At 52.5% G+C, this 26,743-nt stretch overlaps 1 protein-coding gene across 1 annotated transcript in view; it reads right to left on the reverse strand.

Moving 5' to 3' along the window:
- Nucleotides 1-22,329, reverse strand: part of LOC115404045 (GDNF family receptor alpha-4-like) — a 53,080-nt gene extending 30,751 nt beyond the window's left edge. The window contains exon 1 of the mRNA XM_030113186.1: nt 22,279-22,329. Within this exon, the coding sequence (XP_029969046.1) occupies nt 22,279-22,318 (40 nt within the window). The 5' untranslated portion in view covers nt 22,319-22,329. The remainder of the gene's footprint in view (nt 1-22,278) is intronic.
- Between the last annotated feature and the right edge of the window lie 4,414 nt (nt 22,330-26,743).

The raw sequence follows: 26,743 nt of genomic DNA on the forward strand, positions 1-26,743 counted from the left end.
TTAGAGTTGACAGTCTCTATAATATCCAACTTGGTGGTCTGTCCAAACGAATGTCTGTGGACCAGCATGACAGCAGCACTGTTTTCAGTTTCTATGGAAACAAAAGGGACCAGTGGACTTGGTGGACTGGACCGAGACACTTGGTGGACTGGACTAAATCATGTGACGTGTTCTACATTCATCTGCAGCTCCAGCAGAATCCTATTCAGATCTTAAGATTCCTTTAATGACCTTGAGTGGCTCCAGCTCGCCAGCATGATGCTGCCTCCGCCGTGCTTTAAGCTTGTCTTTCTGCCTAAACAAACTGAGGTACCGTCCTGTATTCAGCTGTGAAGAGGAAACTCTGAACGGCTTGATGACGGTGAAACCGCCGCGGCTTCAGTCCAGGTGAGTCTGCTTTCAACATGAATCTTATCAGCAGCAGCTTTTATGACGTATTTTACTCAACAGAACAGCTGTGGGAGGACAGCACTTCCCGATCTTTGAATCATTTAATATAATTAGAAAGAAATACTTTAACCAGTGCAAAACTGATTTATTTGCATTGCTTTGTGAGATTAAAATGATTAAAGTGAAGGGAAGAGGACTCTACTGATGTTATATTAACAAACTTCCACCAGATGTGGCGTCCACACAGCCAGCAGTGGAAAAACAAAGCAGCAACTGAAAACTGCATTTCTGGCACTCAGATAAGAAGATAAGAACCCGGGCCGCAAAAAAAGAGATTATGCAATCTTTTCTTTTTTTCTTTATCGTGACTCAACTGGAAAAGGCTTTATGCAGGCAGAGCTCTCCACTTCACAAACCTGTCTGCTGCCCTTTACTTCAAACACGCCCAGGAAACTGCTGAAGGTTCCCGCTTCGCCACACGGAGCAACGCTGAAACGGGGAGCTCAGCTTCAGCCTGGCCCTGGTCCTGGACCTGGTCCTGGTCCTGGCCCTGGACCTGGACCTGGTCCTGGACCTGGCCCTGGCCCTGGACCTGGTCCTGGACCTGGTCCTGGCCCTGGCCCTGGTCCTGGACCTGGTCCTGGCCCTGGCCCTGGCCCTGGTCCTGGCCCGGGCCCTGGTCCTGGTCCTGGCCCTGGTCCTGGTCCTGGTCCTGGCCCTGGTCCTGGTCCTGGTCCTGGCCCTGGCCCTGGTCCTGGTCTTGGCCCTGGCCCTGGTCCTGGTCCTGGTCCTGGCCCTGGTCCTGGTCCTGGTCCTGGCCCTGGTCCTGGTCCTGGGCCTGGCTCTAGACCTGGCCCTGGTCCTGGCCCTAACCCTGGTCCTGGCCCTGGCCCTGGCCCTGGCCCTGGTCCTGGCCCTGGCCCTGGTCCTGGCCCTGGCCCTGGTCCTGGTCCTGGCCCTGGTCCTAGCCCTGGCCCTGGTCCTGGCCCTGTGGCCCTGTCCTGGTCCTGGCCCTGGTCCTAGCCCTGGCCCTGGTCCTGGCCCTGCCTGACTCAGGTGTGTGTGTGGAGTGTGTGAGCCGCTGGCCCCCTGCGGAGCGGCCCGCCGGCGGCGGCAGCAGAGCCGAGAGCAGCAGCAGCTCCAGCTGTGAAAGATAATGTGGAAAACAGGAGCAACATGACGGAACGCAGCGTGTGTGTGTGGTGTGGTGTGTGTGTTTGTGTGGTGTGTGTGTGTGTGTGTGTTGTGTGTGTGTGTGTGTGTGTGTGTGTGTGTGTGCAGGAGCAGCTCCTCTCTGGTGGATGTGGGGGGTTTGTGGAGAAGCTCCTTCAGCTCTGCCCGCCATTCCTTCCTGCTTCACTTCAAGTTCAGCATTTTTTTCAAACGACTGTTTCCAGCTCTGGTGCAGGACAGCAGAGAGCAGCGAGGCGGCCCCGTCCAGCAGACCACACTCAGCCCCACACCGAGCTCTGGCCTCGGGACAGCAGCCGGTCAGGCCTCATCAGCCTTTCTGATCAGCACTAAGTTCATTTTCACTTCCTTTGAGGAGAGAAAATACTCTGTGTGTGTGTGTGTGTGTGTGTGTGTGTGTGTGTGTGTGTGTGTGTGTGTGTGTGTGTTGTTGGTTGTTCGTCATACACAGCGTTCAGATGGTTTAGTAACTGAAGCTACATCAGCAGGTTTTCTACTAACAGGTCACTATCCTTCTGAAAAGGAAATAAAAATATAATAAAAATAAAATATACACCCTCCCTAAAAAGAAGTTTGAAAACCAACTATGGATTAGTAAACCTCTGCAGGTTAATCATAAACTGGGGCCGTCTGAGCTAATGACATTAACTGTGATTGATCAATTAATGCAGGTCTGTCAGAAGATTATTTTTTAATCATAAAACCTGAGACGTTTTTTTCAATTTCAAAACTGTATTTGCAGCAGACACGGTATTAAGTTGGTCTGCATGGAACTTTATTCTGAAAGAAAATACAAAAAGAACAAAAGAAATTTGATTCCTAACTATAAAACACTCTGGAAGCTGCAAAGCTTTACTCTAAACGTGTCCAGCCCTGGTGACCTCTGCCTGACCTCTGCCTGACCTCTGCCTGACCTCTGCCTGACCTCTGCCTGACCTCTGCCTGACCTTGCAGTTCTGTCAGCTGGTGGTGATGGACAGAGACAGCACTGCAGCTTCCTGCTGGACAGATGAATGAATGCTTTATATTACTGGATTCAAACTGCCCTGAAATTCAAAACAGCCGAATTTAAAACATTCAATTCAAAGTGTGATTAATTCTGATTAACTATGGAAGCCATGTGATTAATCACAATTAGGGAAAATAATCTTCTGGCAGCTCTAATGTAAATATAATTAAAACAGAAATAAACAGGAAAACACTGACAGAAGGAGAAAAGATCAAATGTAAACACACAAGTATAAAATGATCATTTATGAGTGGCCTGCTGTGATCGACTGATCACATTGAGGATCACTACTGAAGCCTGATCAGGAGGCTGGAGGGCGGGACGCTCTGCAGAGCCGCTCGGAACACACACCGAGTTGTGAGCACAGCTTCTGAAATGACAGCGACGGTTCCTCAGTGACGGTTCCGCTGCAGCAGAACCAGGCTCTGATCATCACTGCAGTGGAGAGCACCGCCGCCTCACCGCCACATGATCCCGGTGCCTCTCGCTCAGAACCATCAGACACGCTCTTATTTTGACGGGATCATTGTGGATTTAAAGGTAAACAGCAGGCTACGCTAAGCTGGGCTGTGAGCGAGCAGCAGCTAGCCTCTGAGGACCGTCCACACCGCTCCCTAATGTCCGCCTGCTGGGCGGCTCCAAGCTCCGGTTCGGCTCCGGCTATGGCTCGGGCTCGGGCTCGGGCTCGGGCTCGGGCTCGGGCTCCGCTCCGGCTCGGCTCCGGCTCCGGCTCCGGCTCCGGGCTCCGGGCTCCGGGCTCCGGCTCCGGCTCCGGCTCCGGCTGGTCCTCAGTCGTTTCCCACACTGCGCAGTGGATCGCTGTGGGCTGGGTTCCCTCCTGCTTAGCATGCAGCGCTATTGTCCGGCCGTCTCAATGGGCCACAGTAGAACATTGAAGTGCAGGAGTTTCCTGTTCCCAGAGTCCAAAGCTTCATGCGGTGCCAGAGGAGAGCAGCCGGGGGCGAGCCCCCCAGGCCGCTGCTGTTACCCCGGAGAGCGTCCGCTCACAGCAGCAGGACCACTCAGAGCCCAGCATGAGGGGCATCAGGGGACTGCCAGGGGCAGACAGCAGAGGACCGGACCAGCAGCGCTGCGTCACACCTGCTGGACCTCAGGACTGATTCCCCCTGATAACACTCAACATGCCGTCTGCTCAGAGTCTGGAGGGTCTGCGTTCAGAAAGGCCTGGTTCAGACGCCCTGGCTCAGACCGGCCCGACCCGGCAGACAGCGACTCCTCATGGTTTACGAGCCACACCCAGGAGGAATGGCGTTCCAGCTGGAGCCCCATCAACTGGCCTGAGAGGGCGGGTCAGCCAGCCAATGATGTCCCGTCATTCTTTACTGAAGCCACTCACAGATCATCATCTCCATCCTCCCTGACTGACGTCATGCTACACAGACACTGGACCCCCCTCCGCCCCCCAGTCCCCCCCCTCCTCCTCATCCTGAGGTGTCCTTGGCCCGCCGTCCGGCAGCCGGGCCTCGGGACCCCAGTGTGTCCCGCATCACGGCGGGCCGAACGTCTGACCTACAGCCTGAGTTTAAAGACTTGACTCGCACCGTCCTGAAGGAAAACCCAGAGCAGTGTCACCCTGAGCCGCTGCAGGACTCAGACCGGAATACTCTGTGAAGGGTCAGCAGTCCGGCTGACGCTCTGACATTTCATTAGAATACATCAGCTGAACACAGTCTCTCCTATTTCCTGGTTCAAACTTGAAAAGTGAGTCCAAGAGGGAAGTTTCTACCTCTCAGTCAGAATGATGAGCTGTTGATAATCAGGCCACTGAACAGATCCATCACTACTTCGTCTGTTATCACATTTTCAAAACAAAAGCTGTGAAAAGCTGAAATAATCACTGATTTTGCAGGCAGAGGGAAACAAAGCAAAACATGTGAGGATGTATGAAAAGCAGAACCATCATAAAAACATGATCACACACGTTCCACCACCAGTCACTGAGAACTGTTTACTAAAGGACACTCTGATACACAGGACAGGACTGGAGGCTCCGTCTGCACCATCTGAAGGAAAAACCAAACCTCGGAGGGGAAATGTTGCTATGTGTAAACTAGAAGTAGCTACTGGACCGTTATTATCAATCAGTCAAGCAGACAAACAGTAATCATAGCTTATTTTAATTTTTTAACTGTTTTTTTTTTTTCTTTCTTAGCAAGAAAGGGAGTGACAGTAGCTCAGATGGTAGCGGGTCATCTCATAATCGGGAGGTTGGCGGTTCGATCCCCGCTTCCGCAGGCTTAAAACTGTCGGTGTCCTTGGGCAAGGCACTTCACCCACCTGCCTAAGTATGAAAGTTGTGAGAGTGAATGGTTGGTGGTGGTCGAGGGGCCGATGGCGTCAGTCTGCCCAGGACAGCTGTGGCTACAGCAGTAGCTTACCACCACCCAGTATGGAGAGAATGAAGAATGCAATGTAAAGTGTCTTTGAGTGTCCAGAAAAGCGCTATAAAACCAATGCATTATTACCTCCACCAGGAGGTTATGTTTGTTAGCAAGATTACGGAAAAAGTAATGGACAGATTGCAATGAAACTTAGTGGAAAGGTGGGTCTTGGGCTAACTTAGAATCCATTAAATTTTGGTGATGATCCGGTCACTGTCTGGATCCAGGAATGTTTTAAAGGATTCTTATCATTGAGAGATAGGGAGTCTTTCACATGGTTGGGCAGGCCCGCCGACAGGGGGGACAAACGCCTGGTTCACAGGACGCCGCTTCCGACGTGGAGGCGGAAGCGCCGCGCACCGACTGTCAGCTCAGCGCCCCTGTTAACCCTGTTAACCTCTCTGACGGTTCATACAGGAGGCGTAGCGGCTCGCGCTGTGGACCGCCAACTGTAAAGCTGGACAGAGCAGATCGCACCACACAGGAAGTCGGGAACGGAAAATACAAGAGAATCCGGTCAATTTTCAAATTAAAATGAAGTAAAATAACATAAATTATGTTGCTTTTCAGTTTTCCTTTTCAGATAAACACACACACACACACCACACACACACACACACCACACACACACCACACACACACACAGGGAGAGAGGGGCGACAGAGAGAGGCACCGTACGCTGCAGCGCTCTGCTCCGATCACACCCCGATCACAATGTTGTTTTATCATATACGGTGTTCTTCTGGTTGTTGGTGACCGATGTGAGCTGTGGCGGAGGTCTGCCTCTCTGAGTGCCAAATCCTAGTTACTATTAACATCCATACATGTAAACAAACATATAAACAGTGTTGTCTGGCTAAATGTACAACTATGAACATCAAGACATTTGACTTGATCCAGTGGTTTGATGATTCCAGTCCTTTAGTTCTCCATCCAGTTAGTACTCTTATTCTGAAAGCATTTTGCAGCAGAAGCAGCTCAAGCGAGTCGGACTCTCCTGATTTCTTCCCCACTGATGAGAATCTGGTGAAGTGTTCCTGCTGATCAACCACACGTCTTCAGTATTTTAATTTGTAGTAATTTTAATCAGCCGTTTGCTTTTCCAGTGACTGAATCGGTTTTCAGCGGCTCCGGTAACGTCAGGGTGTGACCGGAACGAGAGCACACTCCAGACGCTCGGCGTTCTCTCTTGAAAAGGCAGTGGTGTCCAGCTGTCTGCATTGAGACGATGTGTGACACACACAGGGCGGATCGATGAGCCCTGAAGTGGGAGGAATGACCGGGGCCACTCCACCTCTCCAGGTAGCCGTTCGACCTGCCTTTTAATAATGATGCCCGTCAGCATCAATAAATCGTTAGCGCATCGGTTCCCAGCTGTAATATTTACCAGGAGCAAACAGCAGCGGCTGCCGTGGCCTTTACTCTCCCGTCTCCACGCCGAGCCGCCGGCTCCCGTCCAGCCCGAGACAACATTACTGCAGCTCGTCAGCCACCTGATTCACCTGTTACCAGCAGCCGGGCCAGCCGGACCTGGACCTGGACCAGGTACCCAGCCGGCTGACCGGACCTGGACCTGGACCCTGGTACCCAGCCGGCTGACCGGACCTGGACCTGGACCCTGGTACCCAGCCGGCTGACGGACCTGGACCTGGACCCTGGTACCCAGCCGGCTGACCGGACCTGGACCTGGACCCTGGTACCCAGCCGGCTGACCGGACCTGGACCTGGACCCTGGTACCGCCGCCAGCCGGACTCCGATCGCGGCGTCAGCCTGTTCACTGGACTCAGATCTGCCTCATGCTCAGCACAAACGCAGAGGAGGGGCCGGAGGGAAGAAAGTGTTTCTCTGGGTGAAAGTATTCCCACCACTGTGATGAGAAGTGGAAGTGATGCGTTTCACATTTCGGGTTTGTTGGAACAGAGAGGAGTGAGTGGTTGGTTAGGAGGAGAAGTGATGAGACCACAGTCCAATGAGCAGACCGAGAGAAGACAGCCATCCATAAACCCTCCACATCCCAGAAATAAACACCGCCGCTGACCACGGCGGAAAATAGAGCGGAGGACGCTCGCCCGCCATCAGAAATAAACATAATCCCATTGATTCTCACTTAAATGCCATGTCAGTTTCAGATGAGTGGAAGCAGCGTTTCACACAGGCAGGCAATCAGCCGCCGGGCGGGAGGCCCTGTCTGCAGGAGGCCCACCCAGGGACGCCTCGGCAGCTCCGAACTGTCCACCAGGAACACACCGTCTGGACCATGGCGGTCTGCAGAGCGCTGGTCACCCAGACCCCGCTCGTCTCCAGCTGACTGGCGGCTGCCCTTCATTTGGTCGTCTCTCTATCAGTGGACGAAAAATCACAAAGATCCTCACAACGACACAACACACAACACAACAACAACGTCCACATCTGCATCTGATTCATCGCTGCTGGACAGAGGACCGCGGTCCAGAAGGACCGGGGTCCAGGAGGAGGACCGGGATCCAGGAGGAGGACCGGGGTCCAGGAGGAGGACCGGGGTCCAGGAGGAGGACCGGGGTCCAGGAGGAGGACCGGGATCCAGGAGGAGGACCGGGGTCCAGGAGGAGGACCGGGGTCCAGTAGGAGGACCGGGTCCAGGAGGAGGACCGGGGTCCAGGAGGAGGACCGGGTCCAGGAGGAGGACCGGGGTCCAGGAGGACCGTGGTGCAGAAAAAACTAAAACACTAAATGATCAGAGCAGATCTCCTCACGACAGAACTGAACACAATCAACCCGTCCAGGAACAAGAGCTGCAGACCACATGGATCCTAACAGATCCCAATGGAACCCAAAAGATCCCAGTGGAGCCCAACAGATCCAAATGGATCATAACTGATCTATAGGGATCTCAACAGAACCCAAAAGATCCCAGTGGATTCAAACAGATCCCAACAGATCCGAATTGATCACAACTGATGCAAACAGATTCCAGCTGGACCCAACAGATCTGGACGGATTCCAAAGGAACGCTATTTATCTGGACGGATCCCAGTCAATCCTATTGGAACCTAACATAATCCAACTGATCCCAACAAATCCCCAACAGATCCAAACTAATCCCAATGGAACCCACAGATCCATCTCCAGTACAGACCTCAGTTCTTCTCAGAGTCAGTCTGAAATGAATTTAACTCTTTGGCTTCCAGCTGAACAACATATTTTAAAAAGTGCCTGAGTATCAGTATCAGGATCAGTATCAGGATCAGGATCAGTATCAGGATCAGGATCAGGATCAGGATCAGGATTCAGTTCTTCTCCTGGGCTCTGCTCACCAGAACTGTTCCCCCTCTGGACCCGACAGGAAGCTGACTCAGCACTCCCCAGACCTCCACCGGTCAGATCCCCCTCAGCAGCACTTTGACACGTTTACAGATCGACTGCAGCAAATCTGAACCTCCTCCTCCTGCTCAGAGCTCCAGGTGAGGCTTCCTGTTCTGAAAGTTCAGGTGAATTTTATCTGCCAGCAGAAGGAAGCTGGATTCAGTTTGAGCAGAGGTAGTGTGAGTGTCGTCGTGTGGTGAGAGAGCGCTGCAGATGAAGGGGAGCCGTGCTGGCTGGTTCAGCAGGACCATCTGAACTCCCTCCACCTTTCAGGACGGACAGATGAAGCCCGGGGCGGTCTGCAGACTGCAGAGCAAGGAGAACCCGCTTCAGACCCGGCTCGGCCTCTTCAAGGAGGGCGTAAACATTCACACACACGGCTGAACATTCACACACCCAGCCAATAGTCTCAAAAAGCCAATCACATAAACTTCAGGGAAATAAGATGTTTGATCATTTATCATATCAGCGTTTTGTCAATAACCTCTCAGTTACGAGGTTAAAGCAGCTTCTAAAATGTAGGAACTGCAGCCAGTAAAGTCGAATTTAGAAACACCGCCTGCGGTTCAAAAGCAACTGTCACTCATCCTCACAAACATCAAGCAACGCTCGCTCCCAAACTACTGTTCTACTGTTATATTCCATTAATGGCAGCTATCACATGACTGGCCTCATTACATTCATTACATTCAGGTGGTTATCAGGTCTGGTGGTTATCAGGTCCTGGTGGTTACCAGTCTGGTGGTTACCAGGTCTGGTGGTTATCAGGTCTGGTGGTTATCAGATCTGGTGGTTATCAGGTTACTGGTGGTTATCAGGTCTGGTGGTTATCAGGTCTGGTGGTTATCAGGTCTGGTGGTTACCACACATGCTCTGAGAAGTAAAGACAGCACGGTCCAGCAGGCTACCACAACATAAAGCCGTCACTAGAAAACCGCAACACAGCCACTTTATTAACCAGCAGCTGGACAGAACAAAGCTGAATCCTGCAGGAAAATAGTGAAATAAAGTGGAACACATTCAATAAAAGATCAGTTGTGGGGTTTGTTCAGACCAGTGAAATGACAACATAATAATGTACAAACAGCCCAAAATCCAAAGCTTTAGTGCAAATTAATAGAACACATGCATAAAAATGTCATATGTTCAGACTCGGTTCTACTGAAACTCTGCATGCCGCAGCAGCATCCAGTGAAGACTCTCTTTCAATCCTGCTGCAACGAGGAACCCAATCTGGTCCAAACCCGTGTCTGTGGAGGAATCAGAGCAGCAGCGTTTCAGGGAAGCTGCATTTTGTTCTGTCTCCATGGAGACGGAGTGCGAGCGTTTCCAGAAAGTGGCGTTTTGAGCGGCTCAGCCCTGCGGTCACGTAGACCAGGTCTGAAAAGCACAGGAGCAGCTCAGCTGTCCCCCGTCCTGCTGCGGTTCAGAGGACGGCGGCGGCCTGTGGTCGCCGTCCCAGCCTGCTTCCGGCTCTCTCTGTGTACAGACCATTATGCTCTGTTTGAACAGCAAATTGCAGCCAATGAAGGGTTTCCAGAAAACAACCTCATTTTACTGCTTTACATAAATTTGGCGGCGTGATTTCAGACACTCTCAAATTGAAAGCACGCACCAGCAGAGCAGATTCCCTCCTGCCAGGAGAGGCTGGCGGCGCCCGCCCGGCGGACAGGCCGGCGGTGATTAGAGGGACATCTAACGACGGCGGATTGGACTCCGGCTCCCCGCTCGCCGCTTCCTTAGTGAGAGCTTAGGTTGAGCGCCAGTAATTGGAGTCTGAGTGACCTTTTAACAGAGCAAAAACTTCATCATATTGGTAAAATTAGTTCTGCAGCACCAGGGTAGGTCAACCAATCTGAGAATGAAAAAGAGTGGAGCCCGAGCATGTGGGGTTTGCAGGAAACTGCTTTGGTTCCTCTTTCCGCCAATTTACGGCCACAACCCGGCGCTCCCCCGCTCCAGACGCAGGATAATTCACACAGGAGTCAGTGTGTCACCTGCAAACTTCTAATCACATTTCACACACACTCTCACCCGATCTTTAGCCTCCACTTTCTTATTCCCCTCACTTTCCTGTTTATGAAAACCTGCGGCGGGAGAGGAGCCGTAATGAGTGTAATTATGATCAGAGAGCAGAAGAATGGATAATGTTTGGACGGCTGTAAAGGTCTCAGACAGTGATGAATGCCTCCCATTTCCCGCTGCATTCTGCAGGAGAGGTCCCGCCGCGGCTTTGTGCGGAGGCCGACCCGCCGCCTCCACCTCCTGTTTGGGCAAAGTGGGATGTCGACCGGTCCGTGGGCTTCACAAGAGAAAGGGAAGCGGCGGCGGGGGGCGGGGGGATAACTGCAGGAGGAGGGGGGTCCGCGGCGTCCGCCGCTCCCACACATTCAGCCCCGGACAGTGGAGGCGCCGCAGGACGCCAATCCTGCTGAATGCCGCCTCCAGAGGCCGGCTAACGAGGGACCAGAGCCGGGGGGCGGGGTCAGGACACCTCCCACCTGCTCCCACCTGCTGGGCTCAGGCCCACCGAGGGACACACACACACACACACACACACACACACACACACACACACACACACACACACACACCTTCCAACATTTGCTTCATTTCCTTGCATAATCTACTGAGTTAAAGTCCAGATTAGAGAGCAGAGGCGGACCCAGCAGACACACCGCTGGACTTTCACACAGAAGACACCTGGCCAGCCAAACTGCCAAACTGCTGAATGAATCTGACCTGCAGTCTGGAAAATAACACAGGTCTGCTTCAAAAGTGTTCGGAAGTCAGAGCCTTTATCCTTCAATTTCAGTTTCAATTTTCTGTCTATAACTCCAAACAAACACAGACAGTTCCAAACGCTTCCAGAGAGGAAAGCATGAGGAGGAGGAGGAGACGGAGGAACGCAAAAACTAACTTTAACAGCAAGAGACCTGCAGAACCAGGCTCAGGAGACTTCTGGTTCCCTCTGAGCTGACGTACCGTAGCGGCTGGCGTTGAAGAGGTCGCTCTGATGTGGACATTAGTGTCATTCAGAGCCGACTGCAGGAACATGCAAACTCCGGACAGGACTGAGGGCAGTGTGAGTTCACGGCAGGCCGGTTTGGAAGGTTCCACAGTGACCCCGTCACGCCTGGGCCCGCCGCCGATCTGATGGTGAACCATGCCTGGTGAATGTTTCTACGCTCAGCGCTGCCTGGTCCGCCAGGCCTCTGTGAAGGGCTGATCCAGGGTCAGCGGCCTGCAGCTCCAGGGCCAACGTGGCTCTGCACTGACTCCACTGAAACTCCTGAAAATTACATGAAGGAAAAGTTTCATCCTATCATCTGTTTTAAATTTAGTTTGCATGCCGGGTTTATTTGCAAAGAGGTTATCTGTCCTAAATAGCTAAACGTTTTAAACTGCTAACAGTTGAACTTAATTGCAAATTGGCTTTTTTAATATTCCAAATGTTCGAAAAGGACAGAAGGATGGATCAAAACCAGGGGAATGAACAAACAGCTCAAATGTAGCACTGCCAATAGATTCAAACATTTTACCTAATTAATCACAACTCAGATCACAATTAATTGTGATTAACTGCATCATTTCTGAACTTGAAATCAACACAGTAAATCACCCATTTGATGCACAAACATGTCTTCATCTGAATCTGTTACCTGAAGTGGAGCACTTTCTCATCAGAAACACTAAGGCGGGATTTGAACCATCAACATTTTGAGGTTGAGTTGCTCAAAGGAATGTCAGTCCCATATGCTCTCTCGGTGTGGAACAGTCCAGAACATGGACGCCACAGGATGTTTGGAACCTTCCCAAGCTTCAGATGGAGAACCTGACCGCCGTGGTTCAGCTGAAGGGATCGGGAGGAGCGCTGAAGCCTCGCCACAGCAGAAGGACTTCTCTCTCCTCTTCCTTTCTTTGAACCAACTGCTAACCCCAACCCTAATTCTGCATCAATCTGTATTTAAAAGGCTGAGAGACGATGTTTCTGGTCCTGCGCCGGCTTCTCTCCCTGCCTCTGATCGTCTCATATCGTGTTTTCGCTGCAGCTCCACGGCTTTTCTTTAGTCTCATTCCAGAGAATCTGTGAGGAGAAAATGCTGAAAACCCCTGAGTTCAGGCTGCCTGCCGGTTCTGAAGCCGCGTGTTAATATTTATCATCTCTCACGGTGCTTCCCAGAGCCCAGACAGGGAGGACTGCAGTAACAGCGGACCAGGCGTCGTTAGAGAGTCCAGTTCAGAGCAAGAGGTCAAGGACCAGTCCTCCAGTTAAAGGACACTTGTCCTCCATTCAACAGCTTAATGATTTAAAACCAACTATACACCATGCCACTGTCCCCTGTCCCTGTCCCCTGTCCCCGTCCGCTGTCCGCTGTCCGCTGTCCACTGTCTGGACCTGCATTCAGTCTTTCTGCCATAAAATCAGCTGAGCAGAGATGAGAGCAGCAGTTTGCAGTGATGTTTTTCCACTGAGAAGATTCTTGTTTCCCTGCAGTGTCAGAGTCCTGGTCCCGATGCCTGTTCTAGTCAGGGGAGCTCTTTGAAGCTCTGCATCCTTTTTCCACCGATAAATAGATGTTCAGTTGTTTTACTCCTGCCAGTGTGAGACGTGTGCAGGTTCAGGGGGTTCAGGGGGTTCAGGGGGTCCCGGGGGGTCCAGGGGGGTCCAGGGGGTTCAGGGGGTTCAGGGGTTCAGGGGGTCCAGGGGGGTCCAGGGGGGTCCAGGGGTTCAGGGGGGTCCAGGGGGTCTGGGGGGGTCCATGGGGTCTGGGGGGGGGGGGGGGGGTCCAGGGGGGTCCAGGGTCGGGGGGGGTCCAGGGAGTCCAGGGGGGTCTGGGGGGTCCAGGGAGTCCAGGGGGGTCCGGGGGGGGGGGGGGGGGGGGGGGGGGGGTCGGGGTGGGGGGTCCAGGGAGTCCGTCCACAGCTCTGCCCCGTCTCTGACACATCTGTCCTCAGGACAGCAGATGGGCCTGAGGTCGGCGGGGATCTGCCCAGAGCAGCGCTACCTTCAGGGACCGCTGCCTCCTGTCCCCGCCCGGTTAGAGTGAGGACACACACACACACACACACACACACACACACACACACACACACAGCACTCTATCTACTGCTTGCTCACACACACTCACTCAGCCAAGGCAGCAGAAGCCAACACACCATCTGCCGGCCCTGTGTTTGAGTTCCAAATCCTAGTTATCAACAAAACACACAGAAGACCTCCAAACTACCCCCTGGATACACCATTCCCTCTGAGAGGAGCACACCACACACACACACACACCCACACACACACACACACACGCACGGCTCTGCTCCCAGATCAGATGGAGGCAGGTGGATGGAGGTTAGGTAAGTTGCTCATTTTCATTAAATGCAACAGAAGAGGAAGATGGATTTCCTCCCCTCTTTCACCCAGTTGATTCACCTCACCCTTCCTAATCCCCCCCCCCCCCCCCCCCCCGACCCCCCCCCCCCCCCCCCCCCCCCCCCCCCCCCCCCAGCCCCCCTCCCTCTCTCTGCTCTCCGGTTATCATCACAGCAGCTTTATGAAGCGGCGTTCTGTGGCCTCATTGCTTTTCATAGACGTCATCGTCTGTCACTGCAGATCAATAGAGATAAGGTGAGGCCCCCCCCCCCCCCTCCCCCTCCCCCCTCCCCTCCGTTGTCAGCACTGCGGAGTTATCGCACAGCTCACAAACACCTGACACCTGTGTGCTTCATGCACTCCAAGAGAAAAAGACGCAGCTCGACTGGAGGAAGAAAGAGGAAGAGAGGATCCGGATTTGGCTGGATCTGCCTGAAGGAAGGGAGGGTCCCTCAAGGGGGGGGGGGGGGGGGGGGGGGGGACTGCCTGAATGAAATAAATAAATACATCAAATAATGACTTACATGTCGTTCATTCATTAAAATCAGAATTAAATATGCGAATATGTCATCATGTCATTAAAATACCAATTCAGCTTGTTTAAAATGTGTATGAAGTATTTCTCTGTTTGATCACTTATTTCATGGTCAAACTGATGGATCAGTCAGTGGGCGGGGCTAATCTCATGGCGCCTGCGTTAGTGGACGGTCTGCCGGAGCCTTCCAGGGAGCTGCAGAGGTTTAGAGTCTAAACGTCTCTCAGCTGAGCGTTGAACCAGCAGCACTGAGTCCTCCTGGTTCTCATCAGGGTCTAGCAGAGTCTGAATCCAGACCACCGTGGAGGCGTGCGGCATGAGGTCAGGTACTGCTCAGGCCTGATATCCCGTTAAAGTCAGCGCAGCCTCCAGGGGGCGCAATTCACCTTCAGTATTAAGACTAGTTATTTTGGCAGGAGGTCTTACAATGAGAAAGCTAAAAATACTACAAATGAAGATATCAGAGGATGAGGGTGAGGATGAGGATGAAGGACGGTCTGAGCAGGACTCAGTCCGACTCATGCTCTGTGAAAAGTGAAGTGAATCACCCTGCTGCACCGCGCCCGGCCCACGGTTTGATTCCTCAGGTGGAGTCAGGTGAGCGTGAAGCTGCAGGGCAGTGGAGGGGAACTTCCTGTGTCCTCGCCGGTCCTGCCTCCACTCGAACTGGAGGTGAGCTCATGCAGAGCGAGGCGTGGCATTAGCATTCAGCAGAGCTGATGGTGATGGAGCCAGCTGCTCCGCCCTAATGACGGCTCATCACCACTGGGACCGCCTTGCTCATGAGCAGCGGTGTCTGACATCAGAGAACCACGGCCTGGCCCAGGAGCAGATGGAGAACAGGAGGATCACTGAGAGACGGAGACGCCCCGTCCTTCAGTCCAGCCAGTGGAGACACGCCGCTGCTCCTCCACGCCGCTCTGTCCCACGCTTCTTCAAAACCACCAACCAGACTTTTTCCATCAGCGATCCAGAATCCAGTGAGCGGAAGGCTCAGCTTCTCAGCCTCCTCCATGTTCTTCAGCTCAGGCCTGCAGCAGTCGCTGCAGACGCTCCTGCCGTCACAGCTGTCGGCCAGACTGCACAGGAGAACATGCAGCCCCTGAGCCGGGGCTGCTGTGTGTGGGCGGTAGGGTTGGCCAATACTGACTAAAAAAATGATCCCGATAATTTCTGGCATTTATCCCGATAATGTTGCGATTTAAAAAATGAGTAATTGAACTCCACCTCTTGGACTGTTGTTCTGTCACCACCTCAGTCTGTGGAGCCCCAAAAACACTGCTAGAAAATAATAATAATCACTACTCTACGATACCAGTCAAGTTTTAGTTTCATTAGTACACCAGTACTGCAAAACTGTAACGACTCAAATCAAACGTGATTCAAAATCAAACGTGAATGTGAGAACAGACCGAACGTTTACTGGAACTCTTCGGCACAAATAGAAGGACGGTGAAGAAATACGCTCCTCGTTGTTAGTTTAGTGTTTTAATCAAAACGATGAGGGAGCCCTGCGAACAATATACACAGTGTGAGCAGATGCTAACTAATACAAACAATAAGCAACCAGCTATCACTAGCAATTCTAAGACAAGAATAAGTCACAGAAATAATATGCTGGACTAGCTAGGCTTGATTGAGTATACTACTAACAAACTTGAAATACTTACAACAGTAATATATATCAACATATATAGTTCTGGAGAAGTGAGAACGTTCACAGAGCGGGACTCTCTCAAGACAACAACATTGACCCACTCAGGACTCTTTTCCACCAACCGGTTCCCGGGCCAAATCGGGGCCGGCACCCAAATTGAACTGGTTCTTCTGTTCGCACCAACCGCGGCCCGGGCCCAGTTCCCAAAAGTCAGGGCTTTCAGGAACCACTTTCTTCCTGGTCCAGATCAGGCCCGATCAGGCCCCTGCCACTCACTGACTAAGCCTGGCCCTGGGGGCGGAGTTACGGCGACAGCTGATCTCCGAACACACTCCGGCTGGGCGGGGGTGGGGTGGGGGGGCGGGGTGGGGGGGGGCAATTGTGAAAAGGCACGGGGCTCGCAGCAGGTGGGGGGGGCGATTGCAATGCAGCGCGGGGCTCGCGTGGGGGGGGGGGGGGGTAGTGCACAGTCTAGCATCGGAGTGCCAGCTCAATCAATTGAGCGCAGCTTCTAATCAGCCGCAAGCTCGAAGCCATTATTATTGTTATTATTATATTTTTTTCATCCTCTCCGTTGTCCGGGCGCTGCAGAATTTAGCACGGGCGGGCGCCCGGACTGAAAAGGTCTGGCGGAAACCTGCGTACTAACGTTCTGTAATGACGCGATGACGTCGCTCCCCCCCCCCCCCCCCAACCGTGGCCGCAGTGCGGTGGAAACCAAAGCGGGGCTTTTCAGGCCCTGGATTTGAACCAGGTTGGCCCCAGGCCCCGGTTCGGCCCGGGAACCAGTTTGGTGGAAAAGAGGCGTAAGACAGGCGGAACATGGAAGTAGCTTAATACTAGCGCTGCACTGCCACCTAGTGGACGGTGGTAAACTCTGCAGACAGTACTGCAAGTAGCAGAAGTAACTTTGCCTCTGAGGTTTTCTTTGCTTATGAAATCACAAACTACAAACAACTGAACAAATCCAGGGATGTAAACGTTTTTATCCCCTTATATATCATATGACACGTTTTCTGTGCTTATTCTGTTTCTCAGTATTTCCGGGGCACATGCAGGGGTCCTAATGTTTATGTTTTTGTGTTCAGGCATTTTCCGGGCAGCTAAGGGGCCTCATAGAAAGTGGGGGAGCTAGCACATAGATATCTTATAGAACACTAGATGCCTTATGGCAGACTCCACGCCGTCCGCAGAGGTCGGCCATCTTAGCTGTCAGAGTTTCTGTGGAACAAGGTGAGGCTGGTGATCTGAGCAGACGTTTCTACTCTTATTTAGCTGAAATGGTTCAATGGAACATCTTAAAGCACCATAAGGTCATTGCTGTTGTGACTCTGAGTTATATAAAAATTGACTGATCAAGAGATTCACTCAGTTGCCTTTTATTCATTTTCTTAATTATATTGACTGTAATTCCATGACTTCACTTGAGACTTTCTGAGCTCCTTTATAAATTTTTTCAAAGCCTAATTCAATATTTTTAACAGTGTTTTCTGGTGCACTATTTCATGTTTAAATAATCTATGGGGGACATTATATATTCACAATAGATTTAATAATGTGGAAGGTTACTGTTTAATTTATGTATTAATAGATATAATATTATAATATATGCAATATCATGGGGTTCAGATTTAAGTATTCTGAAGTTCAGGTGGGTAAATTTTTTATCTTCCGCCTCCACTGCAGCCCTGCCACGTCTTAAAATGTTTTCATACAAACTAAAAATATGGACATGTATGGTTTGTCTAAATTATCATAAGTGCTATAAATATATCTCAGTGTAAGGATTTGAACATGGAGCCTAATATGAAGAATATTATGAATATTCAGGATATGATATATATTATTAGATATATTTAGGGCCTGCCATGCTCATCAAACATCTGTCATGTCATTAACAGAGATTTGATGTTTTTACAAACCAAACTGTTTGAAAATCGTTTGAAATTTGAGCAGGTTATAGCTTGTTAAAGAGTTCATGTCTCATCAACACAATGTTGAGCGAGCCAGATTCCCGTACAAAGATGGCCGACCTCTGCGGACGTCCGACTTCATTGGCCATCAGCGTGACGAGGCGTCTAGTGTTCTATAAGATATCTATGAGCTAGCAAGGCTCAGCTAATGTTGATGTTGCTGATTCAAAGTCTCTTCAAAAGTTCCTTCATTACATCAGTCCCCATGTTTCACGTCTCCCAGCAGCCCCCTGCTGGTCAGACGGCGGCACAGCGCCGAACCGCTGCGGGGCAGCCGTTCTGACAAGAATCCACGTCGTCCTGAAGCGGCTGTGGCGCGGCGCAGACCACTGCAGCGCCAAATCTCCGTCACAACGGGAGTTTATCGTATTTATCGAGACACTTCAAATCTTTAGCGGGAACTTTTTGTGACCCGGGTAAACTAGGTAACGATAAATGATGGAGTCTGTCTGTGGCGGGATTCTGACGCCGCCGCTTCCTTCTCAGGACCTTTAATTGAAGCGGGTCAGTGTTGGTGTGGGCCGAGCCCGCCCCCCCCCCCCTCCGCCCGGGGAAGGGCACACAACACGCACACCTGCCCGCGCGCCGATAAGCGTCAGCCGCCGCCGCCGCTCCAAATGTGTTTGCTCACCGGCGCCGGTTGGCTGCACTTCCTCAGCGAGCGGCTCGCAATTTATTCCCAATCCGAGAGCCAATTTAGATTGAGATGGAAAAAAGAGAAGAATCAGACAGGAGCGCAAGGCCCGGGGGTGGGGGGGGGGGGGGGGGGGCTGTCAGGGGGGAGAACCGGGGAAACCAGAGGAAACCGGGGGAACAGGAGCAACGGAGGGCCAGGCACCCAGAACAGTGGAGCAGAGCTGATCTGATCCTGGAGCCTCCAGACTCTGCAGGGAAATTCAATTTGTTCTTTCCAATCTTTCTGTTAACACTTCTACTGTTGGATTACCATAAAGTCACCACACACACACACACCCTGTCGCAGGAGGAGGAGGAGGGGCTGATCCTACAACCACAGATTAAAGTGAGGGTCACAGGAAGGGCCCAGCAGTGGTGCAGTGGTTAGCCACTGCCCTCACACTGAGGGAGCTCTGGGTTTGAGTCTAGTCGTGTCCGCAGCGCACCGCTGACGCACACGCCACTCCGCTCACGCTGCGTGGTGAGAAGGACCGCTCACGTGCACGGCCGTCACACTCCTGCAGCGGCAGGTACGAGCGGCGCCTTGACCGGCGCTCCGTGCGCTGGTGCAGGTGTGACGGAGAGGCCACGTTCAGTGGAGCACACAAGCCCTGAACACACGTCTGACCCCGGGCCTGCAGTGGATGGTCCTCAGGTCACATGGACCACGGAGGACCGGGGGACATGCAGAGACCACTGTCTGTGAACACTGTCTGATCCACGGCCTGCTAACAGCTCTTCAAGCCATTGTCGGTGGACACTGGGCCACTGAGCATGAAGGTGAAAACAGTGTAGTTTCACTGTGAAATGTAACGTTTCAGGATATTGCATGTTCATTCTGACCGGCGTTCCATCTGGTTCTGAACAACATTCCGTCTGGTTCTGACCGGCGTTCCGCCTGGTTCTGAACGGCGTTCCGTCTGGTTCTGAACAGCATTCCGTCTGGTTCTGAACGGCGTTCCGTCTGGTTCTGAACGGTGTTCCGCCTGGTTCTGAACAGCATTCCGTCTGGTTCTGAACGGCGTTCCGTCTGGTTCTGAACGGCGTTCCGCCTGGTTCTGAGCGGCGTTCCGTCTGGTTCTGAACGGCGTTCCGTCTGGTTCTGAACGGCGTTCCGCCTGGTTCTGAACAGCATTCCGTCTGGTTCTGAACGGCGTTCCGTCTGGTTCTGAACGGCGTTCCGTCTGGTTCTGAACGGCGTTCCGCCTGGTTCTGAACAGCATTCCGTCTGGTTCTGAACGGCGTTCCGTCTGGTTCTGAACAGCGTTCCGCCTGGTTCTGAACGGCGTTCCGCCTGGTTCTGAACGGCGTTCCGTCTGGTTCTGACCGGCGTTCCGTCTGGTTCTGAGCGGCGCTCCGTCTGGTTCTGACCGGCGTTCCGTCTGGTTCTGACCGGCGTTCCCTCTGGTTCTGAGCAGCGTTCCGCCTGGTTCTGAAAATCAGACTGATGTCAGACTGAATCGCGCTGACGCAGCAGGACTGTTGTCTAGATCTTTCCTTGACGCTCCAGAATGGGAGCGGCTGTAGAAAGTGATGAGTGGACGTTCCGAGCTCCCAGCTCCTCCGTGTGGACGGAGGGTTCCTCCACCCGAGTCCAGGCCTGGACTGGATCAGTCTCTGGTTCCTCACCGGCCCGTCAGAACCCTGCTGGAGGAACTGCTGACGTTCTGCAGCGCGTTCTTCAGGAACCGCTCTGAATCGGACCCTCGGCTGTTTCACAGCTTCAAACCAGTCAGCTCTATTTCAGCCATAAAAAGTCTGAACGTATAAAAGAGTTTTTATGTCCCGGCGTTTATCGGATTAAACACAGAACGTTCAGAACCGGAGTAAACCTTCCAGACTGCAGACTGCAGCGGCACCGCGTCGGCTTGAAACCAACACACGCCCAGACATCAGAGCACACACACTTTACCCTCGGTGGTGGACAATCTGGGTGTGTCCAGTCTGCTTTCAGCTGAACCGGGTCCGGTCTGGGCTCGGATCCGGTCTGGACTCAGGAGTTTATTTGCTTATGTGTTTGAAGCTTCTGTATTTACTCTGTGATTGTTTAATCTCATCTACAGACTGCAAAGGTGAGGAGACCCCAACCCCAAACGTGACCCCCGACCCGACCGACCCGACCCGACCCGACCCGACCCGACCGACCCGACCCTACCTGGGCCCTTCAGCCTCATGTTTCCTACACATCCGCAGTAAACAGCATTTAAAACCAGCAGAAAGCGTCAAGGAGAGCTGGAGGGAAGCTGAGCTCTCCGGTCTTCATAAAGCCTTCGAAGGACTGTAAAACGCCTGTCCCTGTCTCTTCCCTGTCCCTGTTCCCTGTCCCTGTCCCTGTCCCTGTCCCTGTTCCTGTCCATGTCTCTGTCCCTGTCCCTGTCCCTGTACCTGTCTCTGTCTCTGTCTCTGTCCCTGTCCCTGTCCCTGTCCCTGTCCTGTCTCTGTCTCTGTCTCTGTCTCTGTCTCGTCTCTGTCCCTGTCAAGCCTCCGATGCAGCCCTCCCAGCAGCAGGCCGGGCCCGCTCACCCCGACACTCAACACACAAAGAAACAAAAGAAATCAAGTTGAGGTGGACCCGGGTCCAACCCCCCATCAGGACACCAACACACACCGGCAGGACACCACACACCCACCAGCAGGACACCAACAACACCGGCGCAGGACACCACACACACACCAGCTTTGTCTGATCAGGTAAATCATCTCTTTGGAAGAAGAAGAAAAATCAAAGGAAGCCTTCTGTAATGGGTGCAGGGGGGAAATTAGAAATTGATTAGAAAACAAAGGGAGAAGGAACAAATATCAGAGGTCTGAAGGTTAGAGGGCTGCAGAAAAACCACCACTCTTCATAATACAGTAAAATATAAAGCAGCTTGAGGAGTAATGAGGGGCTGTAAACTGGGCACAATGGAAAACAGAACGTTCTTTAATTATTACTCCTTTGATTTTCCTCATGTCGATAATCTGTCAGATGAACTGAGCTGAGATCAGACGGGCTGAAATATCTGAGAATAAACTGAAGTCTCTGTGTTGAAGAAATAAAATGACTTATTTCTTCAAATAGTTAAGAAATTAAATCCTTTGAATCACCTGCTTTTCATTTACAGACAATTTTTTTTTTTGGCCAAATTTTGAAATATTAAATAGAAAATAAAAATTATAAAAGAAATTCAAGAGTTAAATGAAAAACATTTAACTCAAAGGTTGTTCGGATGTGTTTTCTGTGATTTCTGTGATTTAGAAGTTGTTAAAAAAAGCTTAAAAGGTTTTGTGGAGCGTTAAAGCCCGAAAACGCAGCAGCAGCCCAGAGTCCCGCAGGGAGCCAGGAGTCAGGGCAGGACCGGGACTCGGACCGGGACTCCGCGGATGCGTGTGAACTTTGCGCCGCGCGCCTCAAGGGCGGAACCGGGCGGCGCGGACGGCCCGGTCACGTCTCCAGAACCATCCAGCAGCCAGCAGACCTGACAGGACTGTCTGTAGAGGAAGGACTCGGAATCTCCGCTCCACACATTTTCACTCTGCTGAAAAGTTGAAGGAAACCCTCCTCCGCCACACGGAGCGACCGAGCCCGAGGAGCCGCTGCTCGGGACGGAGGCGCGGAGCGCGGCGGCCCGCGCCCTCTCCGTCCTCACCTCCGTTAAGTTTGGAGTCAGAGCAGCTGGACAGACGGTGCGCCAGCGCCTCGCGCGCACGCCGCACCGGACACTTCCCTCCACAGCGAAGACAAATCGAACCTACCTGAGAAGAAGAGCGCGAGCACGGTCCCGAGGAGGATCATGTTGGCCGCGTGCGGGACCCTCGGTGCGCTGGAGGAGGAGGAGGATGGGAGTCGGTGCGTCCCGGTGCGTCCCGGTGCGTCCCGCTGTGCGCCCCGCAGACAGAGCCCCGGTCCGCCGCTACATTCACACGACACTCTGCGCCGCGCGGTCCGCCTTCCGCTCGCTGCCTGCGCCGGTAAAAGTCCCGAAGAGTCAAACCCGACTGCAGAGAGCAGGAGCCCGGAGGAGAGAGGGGGGCGGGGGCGGGGGGGCTGGGGGAGCGGGGCGCACCGGAGAGGGAGGCAGCCCCGGCTGGACCGAGCGCGCCTGTGCCAAAGCTCCGCGGGAATCGAACCACAGCACGAGGAGTGTCTGGGGTGTCCGGGGGTGTCCGGGGTGTCCGAGGTGTCAGTCGTCAGCGGGGGGGCTGCTGCTGCTGCTGTGCCGCGGACGGTCGGTCATCACGGCGCGGCTCCGCTGCTGCAGGGGTCCCGGAGCATCCTGCGATCATGGCACCGACAGGCAGAGGGGGCTGGGGGTTATTAACCGGAGTACCACCCCCCCCCCCTCTTCCTCCTCCCCCTCAGATCATCACCAGCAGCATCATCATCCTCTCCTGTGAGGACACCCCCTCACTGTCAGGTCCCCCCCCCACACGTTTTCACTTTATGTTTTACAGAAGACATTTTTATGTGCTTTGTTTGTGCAAATAAAAGTAAAAATAATAATAATAATAATTTAAAAAAAAACAGGTTTTGTTCCAGTTTGGAAAATGATGTAATCCAGATTCTGAACTTCTTTATCTGAAGATCATATCAAATAATCAATATAAACTCAAAACAGCGCCAAGCTGTCAAACTGATGACTGAACTATTCCAGAAAGAGCATCTGCTCCGCCTCCCCTCAAACTGAGGAATGGAGTACATGGAAACAACATGAATAATGACACTGTAACCTGTTGCAGGAATTAAAGGCGCAACAAGTAAGAAATTTACAGAAAATAATAAAAAGCATTCCATTTTCCACCTGCTGAGGAACAATCCCTGAAACAGTCCGTCTCGTAGTATCACATAAGAAAAACTGGAAGTATCACTGCTTTCCTCCAACAGAGTTTCTATTGTATTGTTGTCTTTTGTTAATTAAAAAAAAAAAAATCTTGGTCAACTTCAGTGGGCGGGGCTAAAGCGTCACACTTCCGGGTTCGGCCAGTCAGAGCATGTCAGTTGAAGCATCATGAGATACAATGTCACTTATCACACCTCTGAACAGGGATTACTGAGGGGGGCCGGTCGCCACGGCTTTCACCACCTGCTGGACCTCTGCCTCCAGCTGTGAAGCTGTCCTCAGCGTCTCACCTGGAGACACGTCCACCGGGGACACACACCTGAACTCCAGACAGTCTGACCTCACCCTGCTGAGCGGGAAACATCTGCAGGAGGGAGGGAGGGATGACCTCTGACCTCCAGATAATGACACACCCGAGAACAGCGCCTACTGTGGTAACTCAGAGCACTGCAGCTGGTCTCTGTCCGTCCGGCTTGCTGAGCGGCCTCTTTGTTGGTCCAGAGTCTTCACTGAGTCATTAGAGCAGAAACAGTCATGTTGAAATGGATTCAGTGTTTCTTCTGCCTGATCGTCTCTCTGACAGGAAACCCCCGTCAGACGCGCACACACACCCACACCACAACACACACCCACACACACACACAACACACACACACACACCAACCCTGCTGCCACTCAGAGGACGACCCTGCTTTACAGTCTTCATCTCGCTCAAAGTTCAAATGACGAGACGGCTCTGGGGTCAAAAACTACAGACAGCAGAAGAACATCTCTAGAAGCCACACAACCCGGCCATAAAACATGGTGGAGAGACGAGAGGAGGGGTGAAAGGTCAGCGCTGAACAGCAGCGCGCCGCACCACATGGCTTCCTGAATCACCGGAAGAACGCTTTTCTGTTCCACACTGGAAATACGAGAATGAGGCTCTGAGCCTCATTTCTTTCACCACATTTTCCCAAGCAGTGAACGGCTCGGACACTCCCAAGAGATGAGGAACTGTCCAGCAGCCGTGTCTGGAACCATCCTCCAGCCACGACCCAGATCAGGCCCTGAGTCCAGGACCCTCTGCTCTGTGGGCTGGTTGAGAACAATCTGAGGACACTTTTCCAACATCTCACATTTACAGCGATTTGATGGCATTTTTAGCAGATGTATCCACTTCTAGAGTTTTGTCCTCTTTCTATTTCATGGATTTTTCTATTTAGCTCTTTTATGAATTTCAGTTATTTTTCCAGTTATGGACAGCTGCTGTGCTTTTCCCCACAGTTCAACCAGTTTCAGCTCAACACCTATTTTTACTCTCTTTTTCTGTTTGCCCTTCTTTTCCTCCCCAAACTGCTGAGGCATTTTTACGAATCTTGCTATTCTTAATCTTAATATTATATTATTATTATTATTATCATTATATTATTATTACTATTATTATTATTATTGTTATTATTATTAGTATCATTGAGTAGTTTTAGATGTTGAATCTTTTTGTATGTGTTTTTGGTGTGATCTGCAGATAAAAAGCAGATTTTTAGACCAGTTCTGTTTTCCAGGTTTACACAGTGTTGCAGGGTTTGGCTCTGAATCCTCACATCATGCATTGCTCCCGTCCTGGTGTTCAACAGGTGTTCCGCAGCCTGTTTCCTCCTCTGGCTCTCGCGGCGGCGCCTCGATGACTCCGGGGAGTCAGCCTCAGCCAAACGACGGCCTTCATCTCATTTCATCAGCCAGCAACAATAAGACGCTATAAACGGGAGCAATTCGAGGGGGATTATGCAACATTACAATAATGGGCCACTTTCCCCCCACGCAGTCCTCAGACTTGTTTGCGGAGAAAGTGGTGGATTACAAAGCGGGGTGGTTTGCAGGGCTGCGGGGCTCCACCTGTTAAACTTCCATTTCCTCTGCACATCAGGCCACAGCACGGCCATAACAGAACGCAGACGCCCGCCGTGTCAGACGACCCTGTCTGTCTGCCGAGCCGCCCGCTCGTCCTCAGACCCGCCAGCACCAGAGAAACGGTCCTGAGCGCCACGAAGCGTCTCACCGAGAGGCGCTCTGGACTGATGTGAGCACGTCTGAACCTGAAGCTCCGCAGCAGCCCAGACCTGCTGATCCCCAGATCATGGTCCACATGGGTCCGCTCTGGAGAGGACTCAACCCTCTCAGGGTCTCACATGCTGGAGAGTCCCGGGTTCAGGTAACACACACCGTCCCGGTCAGAAACACACACACTTCATTTATGAACAGTGGTCAAATACTCAACAAGCAGAAACTGAGAAAAAAGGTTTGTTAAAGCAACAAGTGACTGGAAGACTGGAACAGAAACAATGAGCTGACGTTAGGCTAAGCCCCGCCCCCTTGGTTACTCTGTTAACTGGCTGCGTGATCCCAGTGTCAGTGCTAGCGTCAGTGTTGACCAGGCAAGCTAGGTCGCTAGCAGGCTCACACTCTGCCATGGAGGCCATCCAGATCCCCCCCCCCTCCACAGACGGGGGACCTTCAGACGGCCGAGAGCCCCGGCGGACTGAACCAGCCGGGTTCTCCGTGTTCTGCCGCACAGCTCGTCGGGAGACGTTTGTCCAGGGTTGCGCTCTGCTGTTTGTCCGGTCAGGATCGCTGGTACTGCTGCTCCAGCGGCTCCGGGAGCTGCCGGAGCTCCGGGAGCTCAGACTGACCCGTTCTAACATCCTCAACAGAACAGAACAGAACAGGAACCAGCAGCTCCGAGGTTCTCTGAGGAGGCCCACTCACAGTCCAGGCTGGGGGGCTGAAGGCTGTGGCTCGTATGCCTTTGGGGGCGGAGCTTAGCCAAAGAGACACGCGTGTGGGAGTGTGTGTGTGTGTGTGTTGTGTGTGTGTGTGTGTGTGAGGAGAACTTTTTAAATTACTGCTGAATGTGTTTCTGCAAATCTGAAGACATTCAGACTTTATTGCTCACAGCTTGTGGTTTTTTTCTGTTTGTCCCCCCACTGCTGTCAGTGCTGGAGGTGTCCACCGTGTGTGTGTGTGTGTGTGTGTGTGTGTGTGTGTGTGTGTGCACTGCGAGCAGTTTAGCGCGCTGCTGGACTGGATGACTGGCTAAATGGAGGAGAGAGGAGCTGGAGGAGACACTTTTATGGCCGGCCGACCGTAAATAGCAGCGACACGGGGCGAACGCTCACACACTCCCAACACACACCGGCCGCCGCGCACGCGGGCCGCCTCGCCGCCGTGCGCGCTTCAATGTCCTCGTGTCCAATTCTGATAATTGAGAACGGGAGCGGCTGAGACGGGACCCGGTGGTTTCTGGGCGAGCGCCCGCAAAATGCTAATGCTAGCATCACAGATCAGCTCCCTGACACCAGCAGCCAGGATGGGCTCTGACGCCTGGCGGTGGACGGGGAACC

Source organism: Salarias fasciatus, chromosome 2 (assembly GCF_902148845.1).
Source record: "Salarias fasciatus chromosome 2, fSalaFa1.1, whole genome shotgun sequence".
NCBI lineage: Eukaryota > Metazoa > Chordata > Actinopteri > Blenniiformes > Blenniidae > Salarias > Salarias fasciatus.